The sequence below is a fragment of the Schistocerca piceifrons genome, chromosome 4 (assembly GCF_021461385.2).
Source record: "Schistocerca piceifrons isolate TAMUIC-IGC-003096 chromosome 4, iqSchPice1.1, whole genome shotgun sequence".
Taxonomy (NCBI): domain Eukaryota; kingdom Metazoa; phylum Arthropoda; class Insecta; order Orthoptera; family Acrididae; genus Schistocerca; species Schistocerca piceifrons.
The window spans coordinates 121,368,138-121,389,872 of NC_060141.1; the positions used below are offsets into that span (position 1 = coordinate 121,368,138).

The 21,735-nt window shown below is 40.2% G+C and overlaps 1 protein-coding gene across 8 annotated transcripts in view; it reads right to left on the reverse strand.

Annotated features, from left to right (window-relative positions):
• The window catches only part of LOC124795281 (glycerol kinase-like), a 179,157-nt gene that overhangs the window by 10,598 nt on the left and 146,824 nt on the right, over positions 1 to 21,735 (reverse strand). For all 8 annotated transcript variants that reach the window (XM_047259232.1, XM_047259229.1, XM_047259230.1 and 5 more), the window contains exon 9: positions 6,897 to 7,102. In XM_047259232.1, the coding sequence (XP_047115188.1) occupies positions 6,897 to 7,102 (206 nt within the window). The remainder of the gene's footprint in view (positions 1 to 6,896; positions 7,103 to 21,735) is intronic.

The following is a 21,735-nucleotide window of genomic DNA, read 5'->3' on the forward strand; positions in this document are numbered from 1 at the left end:
AGTGTATACCCGTCCTTTTTTCCCCCTAAGGTAAGTCTTTCCGCTCCCGGGATTGGAATGACTCCTTACCCTCTCCCTTAAAACCCACTTCCTTTCGTCTTTCCCTCTCCTTCCCTCTTTCCTGATGAGGCAACAGTTTGTTGCGAAAGCTTGAATTTTGTGTGTATGTATGTGTCTGTCTGTGTTTCTATTGACCTGCCAGCGCTTTCGTATGGTAAGTCACATCATCTTTGTTTTTTAAATATATTTTTCCCGCGTGGAATGTTTCCCTCTATTTTATATATATACACTCCTGGAAATTGAAATAAGAACACCGTGAATTCATTGTCCCAGGAAGGGGAAACTTTATTGACACATTCCTGGGGTCAGATACATCACATGATCACACTGACAGAACCACAGGCACATAGACACAGGCAACAGAGCATGCACAATGTCGGCACTAGTACAGTGTATATCCACCTTTCGCAGCAATGCAGGCTGCTATTCTCCCATGGAGACGATTGTAGAGATGCTGGATGTAGTCCTGTGGAACGGCTTGCCATGCCATTTCCACCTGGCGCCGCAGTTGGACCAGCGTTCGTGCTGGACGTGCAGACCGCGTGAGACGACGCTTCATCCAGTCCCAAACATGCTCAATGGGGGACAGATCCGGAGATCTTGCTGGCCAGGGTAGTTGACTTACACCTTCTAGAGCACGTTGGGTGGCACGGGATACATGCGGACGTGCATTGTCCTGTTGGAACAGCAAGTTCCCTTGCCGGTCTAGGAATGGTAGAACGATGGGTTCGATGACGGTTTGGATGTACCGTGCACTATTCAGTGTCCCCTCGACGATCACCAGTGGTGTACGGCCAGTGTAGGAGATCGCTCCCCACACCATGATGCCGGGTGTTGGCCCTGTGTGCCTCGGTCGTATGCAGTCCTGATTGTGGCGCTCACCTGCACGGCGCCAAACACGCATACGACCATCATTGGCACCAAGGCAGAAGCAACTCTTATCGCTGAAGACGACACGTCTCCATTCGTCCCTCCATTCACGCCTGTCGCGACACCACTGGAGGCGGGCTGCACGATGTTGGGGCGTGAGCGGAAGACGGCCTAACGGTGTGCGGGACCGTAGCCCAGCTTCATGGAGACGGTTGCGAATGGTCCTCGCCGATACCCCAGGAGCAACAGTGTCCCTAATTTGCTGGGAAGTGGCGGTGCGGTCCCCTACGGCACTGCGTAGGATCCTACGGTCTTGGCGTGCATCCGTGCGTCGCTGCGGTCCGGTCCCAGGTCGACGGGCACGTGCACCTTCCGCCGACCACTGGCGACAACATCGATGTACTGTGGAGACCTCACGCCCCATGTGTTGAGCAATTCGGCGGTACGTCCACCCGGCCTCCCGCATGCCCACTATACGCCCTCGCTCAAAGTCCGTCAACTGCACATACGGTTCACGTCCACGCTGTCGCGGCATGCTACCAGTGTTAAAGACTGCGATGGAGCTCCGTATGCCACGGCAAACTGGCTGACACTGACGGCGGCGGTGCACAAATGCTGTGCAGCTAGCGCCATTCGATGGCCAACACCGCGGTTCCTGGTGTGTCCGCTGTGCCGTGCGTGTGATCATTGCTTGTACAGCCCTCTCGCAGTGTCTGGAGCAAGTATGGTGGGTCTGACACACCGGTGTCAATGCGTTCTTTTTTCCATTTCCAGGAGTGTATATATAAAACTCAGTAGGTTGGGTTGAGGTTTCCACTAGAATAATGAGATCAATATGTTATAGTATTGCATACCCCCTCTCGCTCATAATCAACTAAGCTTTCAGAGAGGGATGTTTTCCAGATTGGTTAAAATATGCCATTTCATAAATAGGCCACACAAGATGAAACAGGAAACATTACGACTGACACCTCAGTCTATGGTGACTGAAATGTGATATGATCGGGAATGACTTTGACAACTGGCCACTCGGCCGAGGTGTTGATAGCAGGTCACCAAATGTAAACAGTAGGACAACAACAAGAGGATGGACAACAGAGATGGCACAGAGGAATAACAAGTCAGTAACTAACATTGACAACCTAAGACATAGCGAGTTTAGTCCCAAGACAATGATATGCAACAAGATCAACACCAGAGTACAATGAAGTCACAACTGACTGACGGTCTGACTGACTGAGCTGCTGGCTTTAAAGGACAACTTTGAGTGCTAATAGGCTCGCCAGATGGGAATGACTCTATAGCCAGTGCTGCAGCTGCAACAGCATTGCTTGCAGCTTGAAGCAGTGTTACCTAAAGGCTGGCCTTGCCTTAGTGCAGGCTTTCAAACTCCCTGAGCTGGGATACCAGACACTCTCAAGGTGATATGCATATCAGGGAATGTATAACAGTTGATGTGAAATACTCACTGGTAGGTCACCACTGGTACACCTACTGAATCCACTCTTTTTAGACTTGCCCAGATGAGCTGAGACAAAAGTGCAAAGAGTGTTATTTAAATTAAATGACAGAGTAATGCCTAAAAGATAGTTTGTATGTTTGTGACCAGTGGAGCATGTTAAACAAACACTTTCAAATTTCACATTCCCACACATTCTAATAATAAATCTGGAGGAAATAAATACTAAAAATGAAAGTATTGAAGAAAATAGTGAAAGTATTATCCGGGAATGTAAACATCCTGAATAAAAGAGATAATAATACAGAATTAACTGAAAAAGAGACAATAATAATAAGAAAACTAGCTGAACAAAAGAATACTAACTAGCATTCTGGAGGCAAAATTGGTAGGAATTACTTCAGCTAACTAATGATAGGAAAAGTCTTACAGAAACCGTAGAAGACTTGAATAGTTAACATGAAACTGCTGTCTTGTCTGGGTTCTTGAATCCAGGCAGTTCCTTAGTTGTTTATATAATGGGTTCATGTATCATTCCTTCACTGATAAAACTGACACTGCTAGATGCAGCAATCTTGAGATGTCGATGATACATTGGAGCCTTGTTTTCTTAGGCAGCTATATCAATGGAACTTCTATAGGGATTTACCCATCTACATATGGTTCTTCTAAGTCGGTTGGACTATTTCATATGTAAGAACGGTGTTCCCCTTTGCCACCATCTTTGTCAGTGTTATTAATGTCAGTACTTCCACTGTTAAGAGCCATTACTTTGCTCATTATACACAGATAATATTATTGTATTTTGCTGTTCTTCCAATCCAGCAGACAGGCTGCATCAGTTGCAGCTATGAGGTTGGAGAAGTGGGCAGTTCACGACTTCCAGTTCTTGATGTAGAAGGATTTGTGGTCCTATTACAACCATGTTGACATATCTTCTTCTATCTGCCTGTTTTGTGACTGAGACACACCATTCTGAGCATGACAAGATTCAGTGGTGTTTCTGGGTCTGTTCTCCAACCATAAACTTATATGGTTACCACCCCTCAGAGAATAAAAGCTAGACACTCCATAACATTTAATGTTGTACTTAAGCCAAAGTATCAGAGGGCAGATTATATTTGCTCAAATTCTACAATACTTTCATTCAAATTGGACTAGGTTATCAGCGCCATCTATATGGGTCAACCACACTTATATGCCTAACATCATCCCACTACCCATAATGAAACAATTAGCTGACCACAGGGGCCTCTAGTATCAGTCCTATAGCCAGTTTCTATGCTGAAGCTGGTGAGCTGCTTCTGTACTGCAGAGGGCACTTCATTTCCTCTCAATTTCTTGTCTTACCCATGGTGATCAGTGGGCCACCTGCTTAATCACTGACCCATGCAAGGGTATTTAATAACCCACCTGAATACCACAAAGCCATTCAGAAATTGCATGAAGCATCACCTTGTGGTACATGGTGAGGACCAACTGCCAGTTATTACTCTGGGGTAGAATCAAATGCCTCCTTTGATGCTGGACAGGGACAGCAGAACAATACTCTTGCAAAACTTCTTGCAATTCTGTATGCATGCTACAAGGCATTTTTAATGCTCTTGTTGAGCATGCTCATCAAAACCGTCCCACAATAAGCTTGTGCGGCACCTGATGGGACATCCTCTAGTCTGCTCTCTTTACCCACAGTGGTAACAGTTGGAAGTAATATAGGGTTACCATTGTACACCAATCATCCCATTTTGCTGCTGAATAACAGAAACTCATAACAAACAAATCATAACATAACAAACTAGCTTTCTTCATTGCAAATAAGCATGGATTCCACAAACACTAATCATACAAAATGCAACTCAGGCTCTTCATTCATGGCATACTAAAAGCCATAGGTTGAGGTAACCAGGTGGTGGCATGAATTAGGGGTTCTTAAATTCTGATTTCTACAAAACACAATGTATTTCTTTTTATATTTCCAGACATGTTTCAGCACTTATATGTCATCTTCTGTGCCTCTTGATTTGAACACACAAAGTTCATGGCTGTTTTCTGACTTTAAGCCTAAAAACTATAACATGTGCATTTTATTTCATTTTGTTTCAATTGTGCACTTGAAACTACATTACCTGTGGAAGTGAATTTCTACAGGCTGGGTTGTTTATATGCCTTTTACCATTTGACAGCATGTTACCTGCAAAGTAGATGTAAAGATGGCATGCTGCCAAACAGTAAAGGGCACATAAACAAACCACCTGTAGAACTCCATTTCCACAAGTAATGTAGTTTCAGGTTAGTAACCATTGTAGAAATGTTCCCAAAGATAAATCCACAAGATGACCATAAGAGAAAGAAACAGACCTTAGAAATGAAATATAGAATTATTGAAAAACACAGACACAGTGTGAGCACTTCTGATTTAGCACACACATACAATTTGTCTCCATCAACTATTTGCACTGTCCTCAAGAACAAGGAAAAGATGAAGGAGATAGATAGAGTACGGCAAAGCTGCCAGCTCCAACACAAGGCAGCAGAGAACTTCATCAGCTACTTCAAGATGCTCACAAATTCTGAGGATTATCTGCCGCAATAGGTTTTTAATTGTGATGAAATGGGTCTATTCTGGACAAAGATGCCGAAGTGTACCTTTATAAAAGTAGAGGAGAACACTTTGTCCGATCACAAGCCAATGAATGACCATTTACCACTGCTGTTCTATGCCAATGCAAGTGGTGATTTGAAAATTAAACTGCTGCTTGTTCAGAAACTCCATGAGCCTTCAAGAAGTGTACAGTCCAGAAGAACAGGTCGAATGTGATGTGGTGATCCAACAACAAGGCTTGGGTGACATGTGATCTTTTTTGTGATTTGATCAATCAAGTGTCTGGTCCTTTGGTGACAAAATATTTGCTTCAGATGAATCTGCCACTCAATGTCTTGCTTGTTATGGACAATGCTGCTGTCCATTCTCCAAGCCTACAAGACCAGTTCCTAGAAGAATTTCAGTTCATCAAGATCCAATTTCTGCCTCCCAGTACTACTCTGTTACTCTAGCCTATGGACCAACAGATTATTTCTAGCTTTAAGAAGCTCTACACCAAAGGACTCCTTCAGCATTGCCTTCAGTTGACTGAAGCTACTCTCAGAGAGTTTTGGAAATATCACTTCAACATTGTTGCCTGCATCCAGATGATCAGAAAGGCATGGGAAGGGGTTACCAAGAGAACTCTCACTTCTGCCTCAAAGAAGCTTTGCCTGGAGTGCATTGTTGAATGTGACTCTCAGGCATTTGAGTCAGTACCTGTGGTACCTGTGGTGCCTGCAGTCAATGAGATTGTGTCCTTGGCCAAGAGCATGGGACTAGAAGTGGATAGCAATGACATCGCTGAGCTTATGGAAATCACAGCCAAGAAATGACCACTGAAGAGCTTATGGAGATATAGTGTGTTTCACAGCAGGAAGTTGTGGAGAGTTCTTCAGAGGAGGAGGAGGAGGCTGTAACAACAAAGCAGCAATCTTCTGATGCAATAAGAGAAATCATGAAAGCATGGTAATAGGTTGCATCATACATTGAAAATCATCACCCTAATGAAGCAGTGGCTACGTGTGCTACAAATTTGTTTGACAGTAACCAAACAATGGAAAATCCAGCAAGGAATGTACAATATTATGAAAAGGATAGTTGCTACTCACCATACAGCAGAGATGCTGAGTCGCAGATAGGCACAACAAAAAGACGTCACAAAATAAGTTTTCAGCCATAGACAAGACACACACACACACACACACACACGCACACACACACACACACTGACACTCATGCACACACAACTCGCACACATATGACTGCAGTCTCTGGCAGCTGACAGAGACTAAAGTCATGTGTGTGTGAATTGTGTTTGCACTCACGCACAAACGCACTGCTGTGTGTGTGTGTGTGTGTGTGTGTGTGGGGGGGGGGGGGGGGGGGGGTGCGAGCACGTGCTCGCGTGTGATCTATTTTTGACAAAGGCCTTGCTGTATCGCACTTTTGCCAAGTGTCAAAGCATTGGCAGAAACAAATGACTATAGATAGCATCCTAGTAACAAAGAATTAGTTATGTATCGTGAATAATAAAGTACATAATAATGTATGTATTATCTTTGTTGAGTAAATGGCATGAATAAGATAAACTTTTAGAACTTTTTCTGCACGGAATGCATTATTGTATTTTACATTAATTTATATGGGATAAAATATTTCATTTAATGAGTGTTTCACATTACAATTAAGATTCTGGAATGAATTATGCTAATTGTCAAAGTTCCACTGTACTGCTATTTGTTTATTTTTAATCCCTTTTCTGCTTGCAGTAGAGGACTCAGGGTGCCTCGTAAATATTTCTCCATATCATATCTAATGTTCCAATACCTGTTCGAAAAAAAAAATTACCACACGGTGTACTATTGTACTTCACAAATATCAAGCAGTTGCAAAATCATGTACAGCCTCAATGCAGTAACTTACTGACGGGAATCCCTGTCAAATCAGCTTGCAATTGCATTAATAAGTTGTTAGAAGTCATGCCACCATCTACTTGTAGCTTCTGAAGAGGAATTCCACAATCTTTGTTCATAGCTTCAAGGATGTCTCTTATCTGGAAACAGACGGCTTCAAGTGCAGCACGAATTATATGCCTTTGTGTTGTATCTTCACTAATGCCACATATTGTTCTGTAAGAAGGATAAAAATGATTGATATAGCCCATCTGTGAATAAACTATCGCACAATAGTTGCCTATGTAGCATCACCCTTATTTGGCATTCTAATAAAAATAATGAAGAAATATCCAAACTAAAACTAAATTTAATTAAAAAAAACATAAATTTTTTTTTGAGGCAATAACAATGTGTACGACAATTATAACTGGAATTAGGTGTATTAACATATGTAAAGATTGTCTTCAACCTGAAAATATTGGTTGGGAATAGTTATCAGACTACACACAATCTTTCTGTCCCCTAATTCAGTATGCGGTGAAGAATCACACTCTCTTGATTTTATCAAATGCAGATCACCTTCAGCTGATTTTGCACAGCTTATGAAAATATCTAGGATACATTACAAAGACATAATCTTTGTTTTCTGCCAGAACAGGGCATGAGATGGGGGTCATAGTAAAGAGCTTTTAAACCATTCCTGAACGTCAAACACAATGATTCTGTAAAACTTATAGGAAACCTATTGTCATTTACAAGTCCACTCCATGTCAATTTTTTTTATGCATGTACTGACTTGTATATCTAGCACTGATAAGGACAGGAAAAGCCACAAACAAAATCCAACAATGCAATGAAAACATTAAGCAGCATATACTGTGGATGTACTAAAACAAAAACTTACAAATGAAATTTTATTCAAAAGTCTACAACATAAATAAAGCTTTCCAAAGAACATGCTTAATATAATATGTAACAGTATGCACCTTACATTTACAATAATAACATGTAGATGCGAAGAAACACAGTCACATGAAAAATTTGATGGAACCCTTAGTTTATAGAATCAAAAGCTCTCACTTCAAGTTATAAATAATCAGTGGATGTACATAGCAGCAAGAAAAAGAAGGTAAAGATATAACTAACTTAAGCAGAACTTCAGGTAGAAGATGGTTTTACTGCAATCTCAATATCACAGTCATGTTTCTTTTGACTGGTGTTCTACTAAAAGGCCTGTAGTTTCCATTACTATACAGGGTGAGGCAGCAAAGATACGCCACCACAAATATATCCAGAATGAGTAAACATACTGAGGTGCAACATTTGCTAAGCTATACTAGACAGTGTGCTGAATTTTCTTATGTATACTGATCAGCCAGAACATTATGACCACTGAGCTACTATTGATATAAACCCATCCAGGTGATAGCAGTGTCACCTGGTGAGGAATGACTGCTAGTGAGACCCACACAAGGTACATGTAGTATCAATGAAAGTTATTCATGTGTAGAATGGGGAAGGCACGCCATCTAGCTGAGGCTGACTGGTCCATCCTCACTCAAGAGTGGGTGGCAGACAGTGGTAGGTTCACATGTCACTGGGCGGAAGGCACAAGAGGGAGCAGGTCATGCGACCGGCTCCCTACGCTTCAGCAACAGATATGAGTTGCTACCCACTGTTGATGGTAAGCCTGAGCCAGCATGGGATGCCTCTCCCATTGGGCCGTTAGCTGATTTTCCTGCCCAGTCCAGACAAATGCAGTGGATGGGTGTGCTTGTCATTGGGAGCTCCAATGTTAAGAGGGTGATGGAGCCCCTCAGGAAAATAGGAGGCAAGGTAGGAAAGAATGCCAGTGTGCACTCAGTATGATTGGTTGGGATCTCGTCTGTGATGTGGAGCAGGCCCTGACAGGGGCTATTGAGCACACTGGGAGCAACCGGCTGTGTATAGTGGCACATGTTGGCATGAATGATGCCTATCGCCTGGCTTTGAGAGCATCCTTGGCTCCTTTCAGCAGATGGCTGATTTGGTGAAACCAACTGGCATCGCACGCAGGGTGCAGGATAAACTGTGTATTTGTAGCATCATACCCAAGGTTGATTGCAGTCCTCTAGTTTGGAGCAGAGTGGAAAGTCTAAACCAGGGGGCTCATATGACTCTGTGACGGTACTGGATGTGAATTTCTTGACCACCACTATTGGGTGCAGAATTGTAGTGTTCCCCCTTAATAGTTCACGCATGCACTACACTTGGGAATCAGCTACTAGGGTAGCAGAGTACATGTAGCATGCATCTGGGGCTTTTTTAGGTTACAGATATCCTCTCTTGGGATCAAAGACGATTTGCCTGATAAATTAGCTACAATGTCCTCAGAGAATGTTAGTTGCCACAGATCAGAGATAGAAAAGATTAATATGATTTTAATAAACTGCAGGAGCATCCAAGGAAAGGTCCCAGAATTAGTATCACTTACTGAAGGTTATAATGAGCAGATAGTGTTAGGAACAGAAATCTGGTTGAAGCCGGACATTAATGACAATGAAATCCTAAGTTCAGATTGGAATGTTTGTCATAAGGATAGATTAGTCACCAGTGTGTGGTGGTTCCACCTGCTTTATCTCTTCGTTTGTTGATTGTTGTCCTCAGTGTCAAAGTACTGCATTGCTACACTGGCTGAAAAAATGGGTTGTGGATCCCAACACTAACTACTGCAAATTATGTAGCCGACAGGTGCACAGTTGTGTTTCATGGTACTTTAATTTCAGTGTTCACAACCCCCCAATAATACAGTGTTATATGGCCAGTGCACTACTGTTTAACTTGCGATAAGCCTCATTAATAGTATGCAGGCGAAACTCCACATACTGCTACACTAGTTTACTGTTGAACATCTACGAGCAGTAAAAACATAACAACAAAGTCCACAGTTCTTGAAGAATAATCAGGTACGTATGGAGCAGTCACTGTCATTGGCTTTTACACACGGCCTAATTGTTTAACAATTATTTCACAGTTCAATTGAAGCATTGTTGTTGTTCTAACCAGCACAGGTTACTTGTCGGAAACTCGGCTGTGGACTGACCGACTCGTGACCCAAAATCGGGCCCTTATGTATCATCACAATAATAGATGCTGAAATTACACATTGTTCAAAGTTTAATTTACAGAAATTACAATTAAAACTTAACTCATTCAATTAACTGAATACGTCAAAAAATTGGTTCTTTTTAACAGTTTCTTCTACTGCAAGAGTTAAGGCGAATTATTTGTTTAAATTGTGAAATTTACAAATATAGGTATGCAAACAATACTTTTGACCAAACTGTTAATTGCTTTGGAATTAATGAGGGGCTGGTTTTGCTAACATGTTTTTCAATAGAGCCAAATAAATACTTTAAGATTACTAGTATTTCGTCTTCCAAATGTTTGTAATTATTACAGAATTTATATTTGTTTATACATCAACAATAGAATTTAAGTTACGAAACAATTACTGATTTTGCCCTATAATAAAAGATACTAACTAGGTATAATCAAAATAAATTAGAAAACCAATTACATACATGAAACTAAGCACAAATTTAGATCTGGTGTTATATTCCTTAAAACTGAGGGTCAGCCTTTCTCTTTTATGAAAATGCAGATTCTATTCACATATGTTAATGGTAATCAGTTAAAATTGAAAGAAAAAAAATAAGGAGACCGATGGCAAAACAAGAGGGGAATTAAATTTATCCCAGCTTGCTTCGTCACAAATGGTGGCAAAATATTTATTGTAGTAAAGAATTCAATAAAATGTAGTGAGGTTATCACGGATTCTAATTGTGAATTAACCAGGGTGAAGTTAAGTATCAAAGATTGTAACTGAATGCTTTTATAGACCGCCTGGATCAGGAGCTCTAGTGGTACAGCACTTCAGACAGAACTTGCAGAATACCATTAATAATTCTTCTTTTCTTGCCACTGTAATAAGGGGTGTCTTCAACTTGCCAGAAATAGATTGGGAGTGTCATGTTATCAAAACTTGTGCCACAGACAGGAATTCATGTGAGATTGTTCTGGATGTCTTGACCAAAAATTACTTTGAGCAGATAGAGAACCCACTCATGAGGGTAATATCACAGATCTTCTGGCAACAGACAGACTTGTAATTATTGAATCAGTTAATATAGAGGAAGGTATCAGTGATCATAAGGCTGTGATAGCATCAATGACAATGGGTATTAGAAAGAATGTTAAGAAAAGTAGGAAGATTTTTTGCTTAGCTAGAGTGACAGGATAAAAATTTCGGAGTATCTGAGCTGTCAGCATCAAATATTTGGTGATGAGGACAAAGATGTGGAGAACAAATGGAAAAAATTCAAAGGCATATGCAATTTGCCTTAGACAAGTATGTTCTGAGTAAGGTCTTAAGGGATAGGAAAGACCCACCACTATTTAATAGCTTGTCAGAAAACTGCTATTTAAACAAAGAGAACTTCATCTCAGATTCAAGAGAATTACAAACATAGCTGACAAGCTGAATGAAATGAAAATGAGCATAAGGAGAGCAATGAGAGAAGCATTCAATAACTTTGAAAGTAAAATTTTGTCAACTGACCTGGTAAAAACTGTAAGAGGTTTTGGTTGTATGTAAAATCAGTAAGCAGGTCAAAATTACCTATTCATTGACTCAGTGATGATCCTGGCACCGAAACGGAAGATAACAGAGAGAAGGCTGAAACAGTGATATTGGTTTTCCAAAATTGTTTCACCACAGAAGATCGTAACATTGTCCCTCATTTCAATCACTGTACAAACGTCAAAATGGCAGATATTGATATAACCGATCATGGAATAGAAAAATAACTACAATCACTTAGTAGTGGAAAGGCGTCAGGGCCAGAAAAGATATCTATAAGTGTCTACAAAGATCAAGCAAAAAAACTTGCTCGCCTTCTAGTAGTAATTTATCATATATAGTTTGAGCAATGAAGGGCACCTAGCAAGTAGAAGAAAGTGCAGATCACTTCCGTTTTTAAGAAGGGCCGCAGGACAGATTCATACAATTATAGACCTATGTTGTTGACGTCAATCTGTGGTAGAGTTATGAAACATATTTACGCTAAAGAATTATGAAGTTTTTGGAGAGTGAAAATGTCCTCTATAAAAATCAACGTGGATTCCACACACAGAGATGCTGCGAAAATCAGCTCTTGCTGTTCCTCCATGAGATCCACTGTGCCGTGCTCATGTTGATGCCACGTTCCTTGACGTCAGGAAGGCATTTGAAACCATCCCGTACTGCCATTTAGTGAAATAAATATGAGCTTATTGAGTATTGGAGCAGATTTGTGACTGGATCAAGACTTCCTTGCAGCTAGAACTCAACACATCATTCTTAATGGAACAAAATCTACAGATGTAAAGGTAACTTCTGGAGTACCCCAAGGGAGTGTGATAGGACCATTACTGTTTACAATGTATATAAATGATCTAGTACAAAAGCACTGGATGCTCTTTAAGGCTGTTTGCAGATGATGCGGTTAACATAGTAGCAATGCCAAAGATAGTAACGCTTTGCAGAACGACCTCCAGAGAACTGATGAATGGTGCAGGCTCTGGCAGTTGACACTGAATGTAAATAAATGCAACATATTGTGATACACAGGAAAAGAAATCCACTACTATACAGCTACACAATTGATACAAACTACTGGAAACAGTACCTAATGTAAAATATCTAGGAGTATCTATCCAGAGTGACCTTAAGTGGAATGACTACATAAAACAATTAGTGGGAAAATCAGATACCAGACTCATCCACAAAGGAAGTGGCTTATAAGGTGCTTGTTTGATCGATTCTTGAGTATTGTTCACATATCTGGGATCTCTAACAGATAGGAATGATAGAAGAGGTAGACAACATCCAATGAAGAGTGGCAAAAACTTTGTCACAGGACATTTAGCCAGCCCGAGAGTGTTACAGAGACGCTCAACAAACTCAATTGGCGGGCATTACAAGAGAGGTGCTGTGCATCACGGAGAGATTTACTGTTGAAATTTTGAGACAGCACTTTCCAGAAAGAGTCATACAACATATTATTTCCCCTCACATACATCTCGCTTGATGACCATGAGGAAAAAATTTGAGAAATTAGAGCCACTACATAGGCTTACCGGCACTCATTTTTTCCACACGCTATTTGCGAGTGGAACACGGTTTGAAGGCTCAGTTAGTGGCACAAAAAGTACCTGCTGCCACACACTATTAGGTGGTTTGTGGAGTTTGATGTGGATGTGGATGTAGATGTAGATGTAGTTTGACTGAGGGCAGATTGTGATGACCTGGAGGCTCGGTACGAGCATTTCGGAAACTGCTCCATTTGTTGGGGGTTCGAGGAGTGCTGTGGGGTGAGTGTCTTCAATATGTGGCAAAATCAAGGTGAAATCACTTCCAGACAAAATGGGATTGGGGAGCCACCCCTTATTGTAAATGTCGGACGTCATAGGCTGGGCAGACTGATAAAGCAGGGCTGTGGTGGGACTAGCATCAGACAATGTTAACACAATGACACTGGCAACTATGACTGATATGTTCATATGACCATCAGCACTGGACGTTGGCACAGTGGCAGAGAGTTGCATGGTCTGAAGAATACTGATACCTTCTTCATCATACTGATGGGAGGGCATGAATCAATTGTCCTCCAGGGCAACAGCTCCTTGACACCTGTACTTGTGGTACACTTCATGTGCCACATGAAACAGCCTTTTCTCTGAGAAGACTATAGTGTTTGTAACCATAAAATATATTGTGTGCAGAAAAATACAAGTGGTGTTGCACAGTGGCTCAATAATCCAGTCTGCAACCTGTGGCTGTTGTGGACCGGCAGGAATGAGAATAAGTTTTACAGCTGACAATGATCAAATGGGGAGGTCTGTTTGTTTGTGTTAGCAACAAGGTACATTAACCGTGCTGTGCAGCTATGATATGGAATACAATGAAATGACTAGATGCATATGGCATGATACTCTGACATACGTGTCTGTAGAAAATGTAGTGCAACCAAAAGCTGTTAATGTTCAAGACTGGATGTACGATCTTCTAGGTGATGATATTTGAATTTAGTATGACTTCACAATATAAAACTGAAAAGTATGAGTGCAGATGTGAAGATTAAGGATGAATTTATTAATGGAGCTAAATTTTAACATCAGGATAGAGTAAAAAGTGACATAATAATTTCTGTAAAAGGAGTAAACATAAAAAACATCAGAAATTTTAATCTGACATTTTAAATACTTCATCAAGTTGTCAATGTATTCACAGTAACAGACACCAGAAGCAACATGTGGGTGGGTAACATTAGATACTCAGAAGAAAGTGAGACATGAAACATGAAAGTGTTATTAGAGAAGCACATACCTTTCTACATACATGTTGAAGAGTGTAGGGGTGTTGTAGTTATGATGGAAAATCCAGAACACATACATACTGAAATTCCCCCAACCACATCTGAGTGGATTCCAATACCAGAAAACCTGCACAACTACAACTGCAACTTGTTGCTTCAATAAAAGAGAATGAACATGAAACTGTGACATACATAATAGTCATTAGTCCCAATAATGTCCAACAAGGTTAACAACCAGAAAACGATAAAAAAAGTGTCCCAGAATGAATCCACAGAAGTAAAAACTCATGGTCTAGGATATCATACACCAGTGAATGCAAAGTAATCTGGTATACAGATGAGATCAATAATGAACAAACAAAACACAAAAAGTACAGGATGCAAATGATACAAGAACGAAACACAAATGAACTGAATAGTGGGTCATGTAGAATTTTAGAAAAAGACAAACAATAGATGTGACAACCAAAGGCACAGAAAACACACAAAAATTAATCATTTAAGATATAATTGTTACGAGAGTGGACTGTAGCATTTAAGAAGAGGCCAATAATACAGACAATTTGGAAGAGGTAAAAGAAGAAATGGAGAAATGAAAGAAGGTTACAATACATGTCATGACAAGGCACTTAGATGGAACCAAACATTGGAAAATAATATATTGACACAATTACTGGTAATCAAAGATGTAAATCTGATGAAATGGTCATCAGTCTACAACAGGTATTAGCAACACAACTATCGAGGAGCCCATATCAATTTGGTTCGTCTCATTACAAGATGCATGCAATCAGGTGGATGAAAAATTGGGCTAGGTCACTTTAGATCAGGCAATTATAGAGAAGCTCTTTCCACATCCCAGAGACTCCTCACCAAGGGATCCATGGAAAATGATAAATGTAATGTAATGTCCATCTTTTCACATTTCATTAATTCAAAAGTTAGCAACTACAATACAATACAAGTCTAAGGATCTGTGCCTCAGAAACTGACATCAGATTGTCACAAGAAGTGCATATTGATAAAATAATCACTCTTCATGGATATACTGCAGTGTTCAACATTACAGACAGGGCATGTATAGCAGCTGTTTTGAAGGCTGAAATAGTCATCTTACATGAATTACACAGAACAGGAGGGGGCCAGGTGTGATATAGATGGTATCAGGTGTGATATAGATGTTACAGTAATAATAAACATGTAAGTGCCTTCAAGCTCAAATACTAATGATGCTAAACAAACCTTTTAGGGAGACAAAGTGATAAAAATACAAATAGCAATTATGTGCAAATGGTCCCGTGTATAAGAAGGGGAAAAGAACAGACCCACAAAATTACAGTCCAGTATCTTCAATATCAGTCTGCTGCAGAATTCTCAGGGATTTTCTAAGTTCAAATCTAATAAATTTCCTTGAGCAAGAAAAGTGTCTATCCACAAATCATACTTTTTCACTCAAAATTCTGCAAACCATGGATGAAGGGTAACAGAAAGCTTTTTGGAAAGTGTTTGAAATAGTGCTACACTGCAGATTATTAATGAGTATATGTAATAGATTCTCTGCTATGTGAGTGGCTCTAAGACTTTCTTTGTATACTGTGTATTGTCCTCGACAGGAAGTGTTCATTGGAGGCAAAGATATTATCAGAATTTCCCCAGGAAAATGTGACAGAACTCCTCTTTCCCTCAGTATGATCTGACAAAAAGTGTGAGTAGCAAAATGTGATTTTGCTAATGACACTGTAGTGTATGGGGGAATGTCATTGTTGACTGACTGGGAGCATACAGTATAAAATTTCTATTTGCTCTGATGAATGGCAGGCAAAATATAAGTTGATACAGATGAGCAGGAAAAACAATCCTCTGCTGTTTCAATACTGTATTGCTGGAGTGCTGCTTTACATATTTACATCTATTAAATGTCTACGCATAACACAGAAAAGCAACACAAAATGAAGTAAGCGCATATGGTCAGTTGTAAAGAAAACAAAATCAGTTTATTGGGTGAATTCCAGGAAAATATAGGTCATCTAAAAAGGAGGCCACATACAGGACAATTGTGTGACTCACTCTTGAGTACTGCTTATGTGTGTCTGAAATTAAAGAAAGACATTAAAGCAATTCAGAGGCATGATGCTGAAGTGGTTATCAGTAGCTTCAAACAACACATGAGTATTACAGAAATGCTTCACATCTCAAATGGAAATACATGGAAGAAAGAAGCTCTGTCTATTAAACACTACTGATAAAATTTAGAGAACTTGCATTTGTGACAGGCTACAGACCAACATATATCTTGTGTAAGGATAATGAAGAGAAGATAAGAGAAATCAGGGCTCGTATGGAGGCGTATGATTGTCGTTTTTCCCTTGCTCCATTTGCAGTTGGAACAGGAAAGGAAATGACCGGCAATGGCAGGAGGTATACTCTGCGTTCACCCTGTGAAGGCTTGCAATGTATGTATTTAAATATAAATGATTATGGTGTCTAACTGAACACACTACTAAGTGGGATTTAGAGACTAAATACAGCATATATTTACAGAAAAAATTATAACAAATGACAACAGAAACAAGTAAACTGAGCCCAAAGCAACAAGTATAGGCCTGTACTGGACTTGTGGATGAATTGTTTGAAAAATAAAGTAAGGAAAGCTCTTATAAAACATCCAAGACATGAAGATCACTGTATCAAACAAAAGAAAAAAAAACAGAATTTCTGTATTTCCATATGATTTGAGATTAAACAGTCCAAACGATAAAGGGAACAGCAACGGGAAGTGTCTGAAGACATTGTTCCACTATGCTGTATTTTAAAACTGTATTTTATTCAGCACTATTAGTTTCAGGCATTTTCAAGTGCATCTATAACAGATATGGATACATTGCCCCAACGAACCATGGACCTTGCCGTTGGTGGGGACGCTTGCGTGCCTCAGTGATACGGATAGCCATACTGCAAGTGCAACCACAATGGAGGGGTATCTGTTGAGAGGCCAGACAAATGTGTGTTTCCTGAAGAGGGACAGCAGCCTTTTCAGTAGTTGCAGGGGCAACAGTCTGGACAATTGACTGATCTGGCCTTTTAACACTAACCAAAACAGCCTTGTTGTGCTGGTACTGCAAACAGCTGAAAGCAAGGGGAAACTACAGCTGTAATTTTTCCCAAGAGCATGCAGCTTTACTGTATGGTTAAATGATGATGGTGTCCTCTTGGGTAAAATATTCCAGAGGTAAAATAGTCCCCCATTCCGATCTCCGGGCGGGGACTACTCAGGAGGACATTGTTATCAGGAGAAACAAAACTGGCTTTCTATGGACTGGAGCGTGGAATGTCAGATCCCTTAATGAGGCAGGTACGTTAGAAAATTTAAAGAGGGAAATGGATAGGTTACAGTTAGATATAGTGGGAATTAGTGAAGTTCGGTGGCAGGAGGAACAAGACTTCTGGTCAGGTGAATACAGGGTTATAAATACAAAATCAAATAGGGGTAATGCAGGCGTAGGTTTAATAATGAATAGGAAAATAGGAATGCGGGTAAGCTACTACAAACAGCATAGTGAACGCATTATTGTAGCCAAGACAGATACGAAGCCCACGCCTACCACAGTAGTACAAGTTTATATGCCAACTAGCTCCACAGATGACGAAGAGATTCATGAAATGTATGATGAGATGAAAGAAATTATTCAGGTAGTGAAGGGAGACGAAAATTTATTAGTCATGGGTGACTGGAATTTGATAGAAGAAAAGGAGGAGAAGGAAATGTAGTAGGTGAATATGGAATGGGGGTAAGAAATGAAAAAGGAAGCCGCCTGGAAGAATTTTGTACAGAGCATAACTTAATCATAGCTAAAACTTGGTTCAAGAACCATGAAAGAAGGCTGTATATGTGGAAGAGACCTGGAGATACTGGAAGGTTTCAGACAGATTATATAATGGTAAGAAAGATGTTTAGGAACAAGGTTTTAAATTGTAAGACATTTCCAGGGGCAGATGTGGACTCTGATCACAATCTATTGGTTATGAACTGTAGATTAAAACTGAAGAAACTGCAAAAAGGTGGGAATTTAAGGAGATGGGACCTGGATAAACTGACAGAACCAGAGGTTGTAGAGAGTTTCAGGCAGAGAATTAGGAAACGATTGACAAGAATGGGGGAAAGAAATACAGTAGAAGAAGAATGGATAGCTTTGGGAGATGAAATAGTGAAGGCAGCAGAGGATCAAGTAGGTAAAAAGATGAGGGCTGGTAGAAATCCTTGGGTGACAGAAGATGTATTGAATTTAACTGATGAAAGGAGAAAATATAAAAATGCAGTAAATGAAGCAGGCAGAAAGGAATAAAAACTTCTCAAAAATGAGATCGCCAGGAAGTACAAAATGGCTAAGCAGGGATGTAGTGGCATATATCACTAGGGGTAAGATAGATACTGCCTACAGGAAAATTAAAGAGACCTTTGGAGAAAAGAGAACCCCTTGAATGAATATCAAGAGCTCCGATGGAAACCCAGTTCTAAGAAAAGAAGTGAAAACAGAAAGACAGAAGGAGTATATAAAGGGTCTATACAAGGGCGATGTTCTTGAGGACAATATTATGGAAATGGAAGAGGATGTAGTTGTTGTTGTTGTTGTTGTTGTGGTCTTCAGTCCTGAGACTGGTTTGATGCAGCTCTCCATGCTACTCTATCCTGTGCAAGCTTCTTCATCTCCCAGTACCTACTGCAACCTGCATCCTTCTGAATCTGCTTAGTGTATTCATCTCTTGGGCTCCCTCTACGATTTTTACCCTCCACGCTGCCCTCCAATGCTAAATTTGTGATCCCTTGATGCCTCAAAACATGTCCTACCAACTGATCCCTTCTTCTAGTCAAGTTGTGCCACAAACTTCTCTTCTCCCCAATCCTATTCAATACCTCCTCATTAGTTACGTGATCTACCCACCTTATCTTCAGCATTCTTCTGTAGCACCACATTTCGAAAGCTTCTATTCTCTTCTTGTCCAAACTGGTTTATCGTCCATGTTTCACTTCCATACATGGCTACACTCCATACAAATACTTTCAGAAACGACTTCCTGACACTTAAACCTATACTCGATGTTAACAAATTCCTTTTCTTCAGAAACGATTTCCTTGCCATTGCCAGTCTACATTTTATATCCTCTCTACTTCGACCGTCATCAGTTATTTTACTCCCTAAATAGCAAAACTCCTTTACTACTTTAAGTGTCTCATTTCCTAATCTAATCCCCTCAGCATCACTCGATTTAATTTGACTACATTCCATTATCCTCGTTTTGCTTTTGTTGATGTTCATCTTATATCTTCCTTTCAAGACACTGTCCATTCCGTTCAACTGCTCTTCCAAGTCCTTTGCTGTCTCTGACAGAATTACAATGTCATCAGCGAACCTCAAAGTTTTTATTTCTTCTCCATGGACTTTAATACCTACTCCGAACTTTTCTTTTGTTTCCTTTACTGCTTGCTCAATATACAGATTGAATAACATCGGGGAGAGGCTACAACCCTGTCTTACTCCCTTCCCAACCACTGCTTGCCTTTCATGCCCCTCGACTCTTATAACTGTATGTAGATGAAGATGAAATGGGAGATATGATACTGCGAGAAGAATTTGACAGAGCACTGAAAGACCTAAGTCAAAAAAAGGCCCCGGGATTAGACAACATTCCATTAGAACTACTGATAGCCTTGGGAGAGCCAGTCCTGACAAAACTCTACCATATGGTGAGCAAGATGTATGAGATAGGTGAAATACCCTCAGACTTCAAGAAGAATATAATAATTCCATTCCCAAGGAAAGCAAGTGTTGACAGTTGTGAAAATTACCAGAGTATCTGTTTAATAAGGCACGGCTGCAAAATACAAACACGAATTCTTTACAGGTGAATGGAGAAACTGGTAGAAGCTGACCTCGGGGAAGATCAGTTTGGATTCCGTAGAAATGTTGGAACACGTGAGGCAAAACTGACCCTATGACTTATCTTAGAAGATAGAGTAAGGAAACGCAAACCTACATTTCTAGCTTTTGACAATGTTGACTGGAATACTATCTTTCACATTCTTAAGGTGGCAGGGGTAAAATACAAGGAGCGAAAGGCTATTTACAACTTGTACAGAAACCAGATGGCAGTTATAAGAGTCGAGGGGCATGAAAGGGAAGCAGTGGGTGGGAAGGGAGTGTGACAGGGTTGTAGCCTATCCCCGATGTTATTCAATCTGTATATTGAGCAAGCAGTAAAGGAAACAAAAGAAAAATCTGGTGTAGGAATTAAAATCCATAGAGAAGAAATAAAAACTTTGAGGTTCACCGGTGATATTGTAACTCTGTCAGAGACAGCAAAGGACCTGGATGAGCAGTTGAATGGAATGGACAGTGTCTTGAAAGGAGGATATAAAATGTAGATGGGCAATGGCAAGGAAAGCGTTTCTGAAGAAGAGAAGTTTGCTAACATCGAGTATGGATTTAAGTGTCAGGAAGTCATTTCTGTAAGTATTTGTATGGAGTGTAGCCATGTATGGAAGTGAAACGTGGATGATAAATAGTTTAGACAAGAAGAGGATAGAAGCTTTCGAAATGTGGTGCTACAGAAGAATGCTGAAGATTAGATGGGTAGATCACATAACTAATGAGGAAGTATTGAATAGGATTGGGGAGAAGAGAAGTTTGTGGCACAACTTGACTAGAAGAAGGGATCAGATGGTAGGACATGTTCTGAGGCATCAAGGGATCACCAGTTTAGTATTGGAGGGCAGTGTGGAGGGTAAAAATCGTAGAGGGAGACCAAGAGATGAATACACTAAGCAGATTCAGAAGGATATAGGTTGCAGTAGGTACTGGGAGATGAAGAAGCTTGCACAGGATAGAGTAGCATGGAGAGCTGCATCAAACCAGTTCTTGGACTAAAGACCACCACCACCACCACCACAACAACAATCATACAAAAATCACAATCCACGCATAACTGTACATAGACAGTTGTCAAAAGTGAATGAGTGACTTCGGAGAATTGAATTCGAGAATTCACTTTTGGAGAAATAATTTTTCTTTTCCTTTTTCTGTTTTCCATTGTGGAAACATCAATTATTTGTGAGTCTCTTTCTAAAGTTTTGATGCCAATTTAAAGCATGAAGTAGACGTACAAACTTCACATTTCTTTTATACGAAGTGACTTACTTGAAATTAGCAGCCGATCTTCTTTGCTGGCTAGCTGGCTACTGGAAAACTCTCTTGACTTCTCCTCCATAGAATGATGCCAGGTACAGGAATATTTTAGCCTCTCTCTCTACTTGTGAAATAAGTAGATACGCAAACTTTACTTTTCATCAACCAACGGTATATTTGAACCCCATACTGATACAATTTTCTCTTTCCACATACGTATATGACTTCTAGTAAGTCACTTGCTCCGTCCAACATCAGAAACAAAATTTACCTACATTTAGAAAAGTGA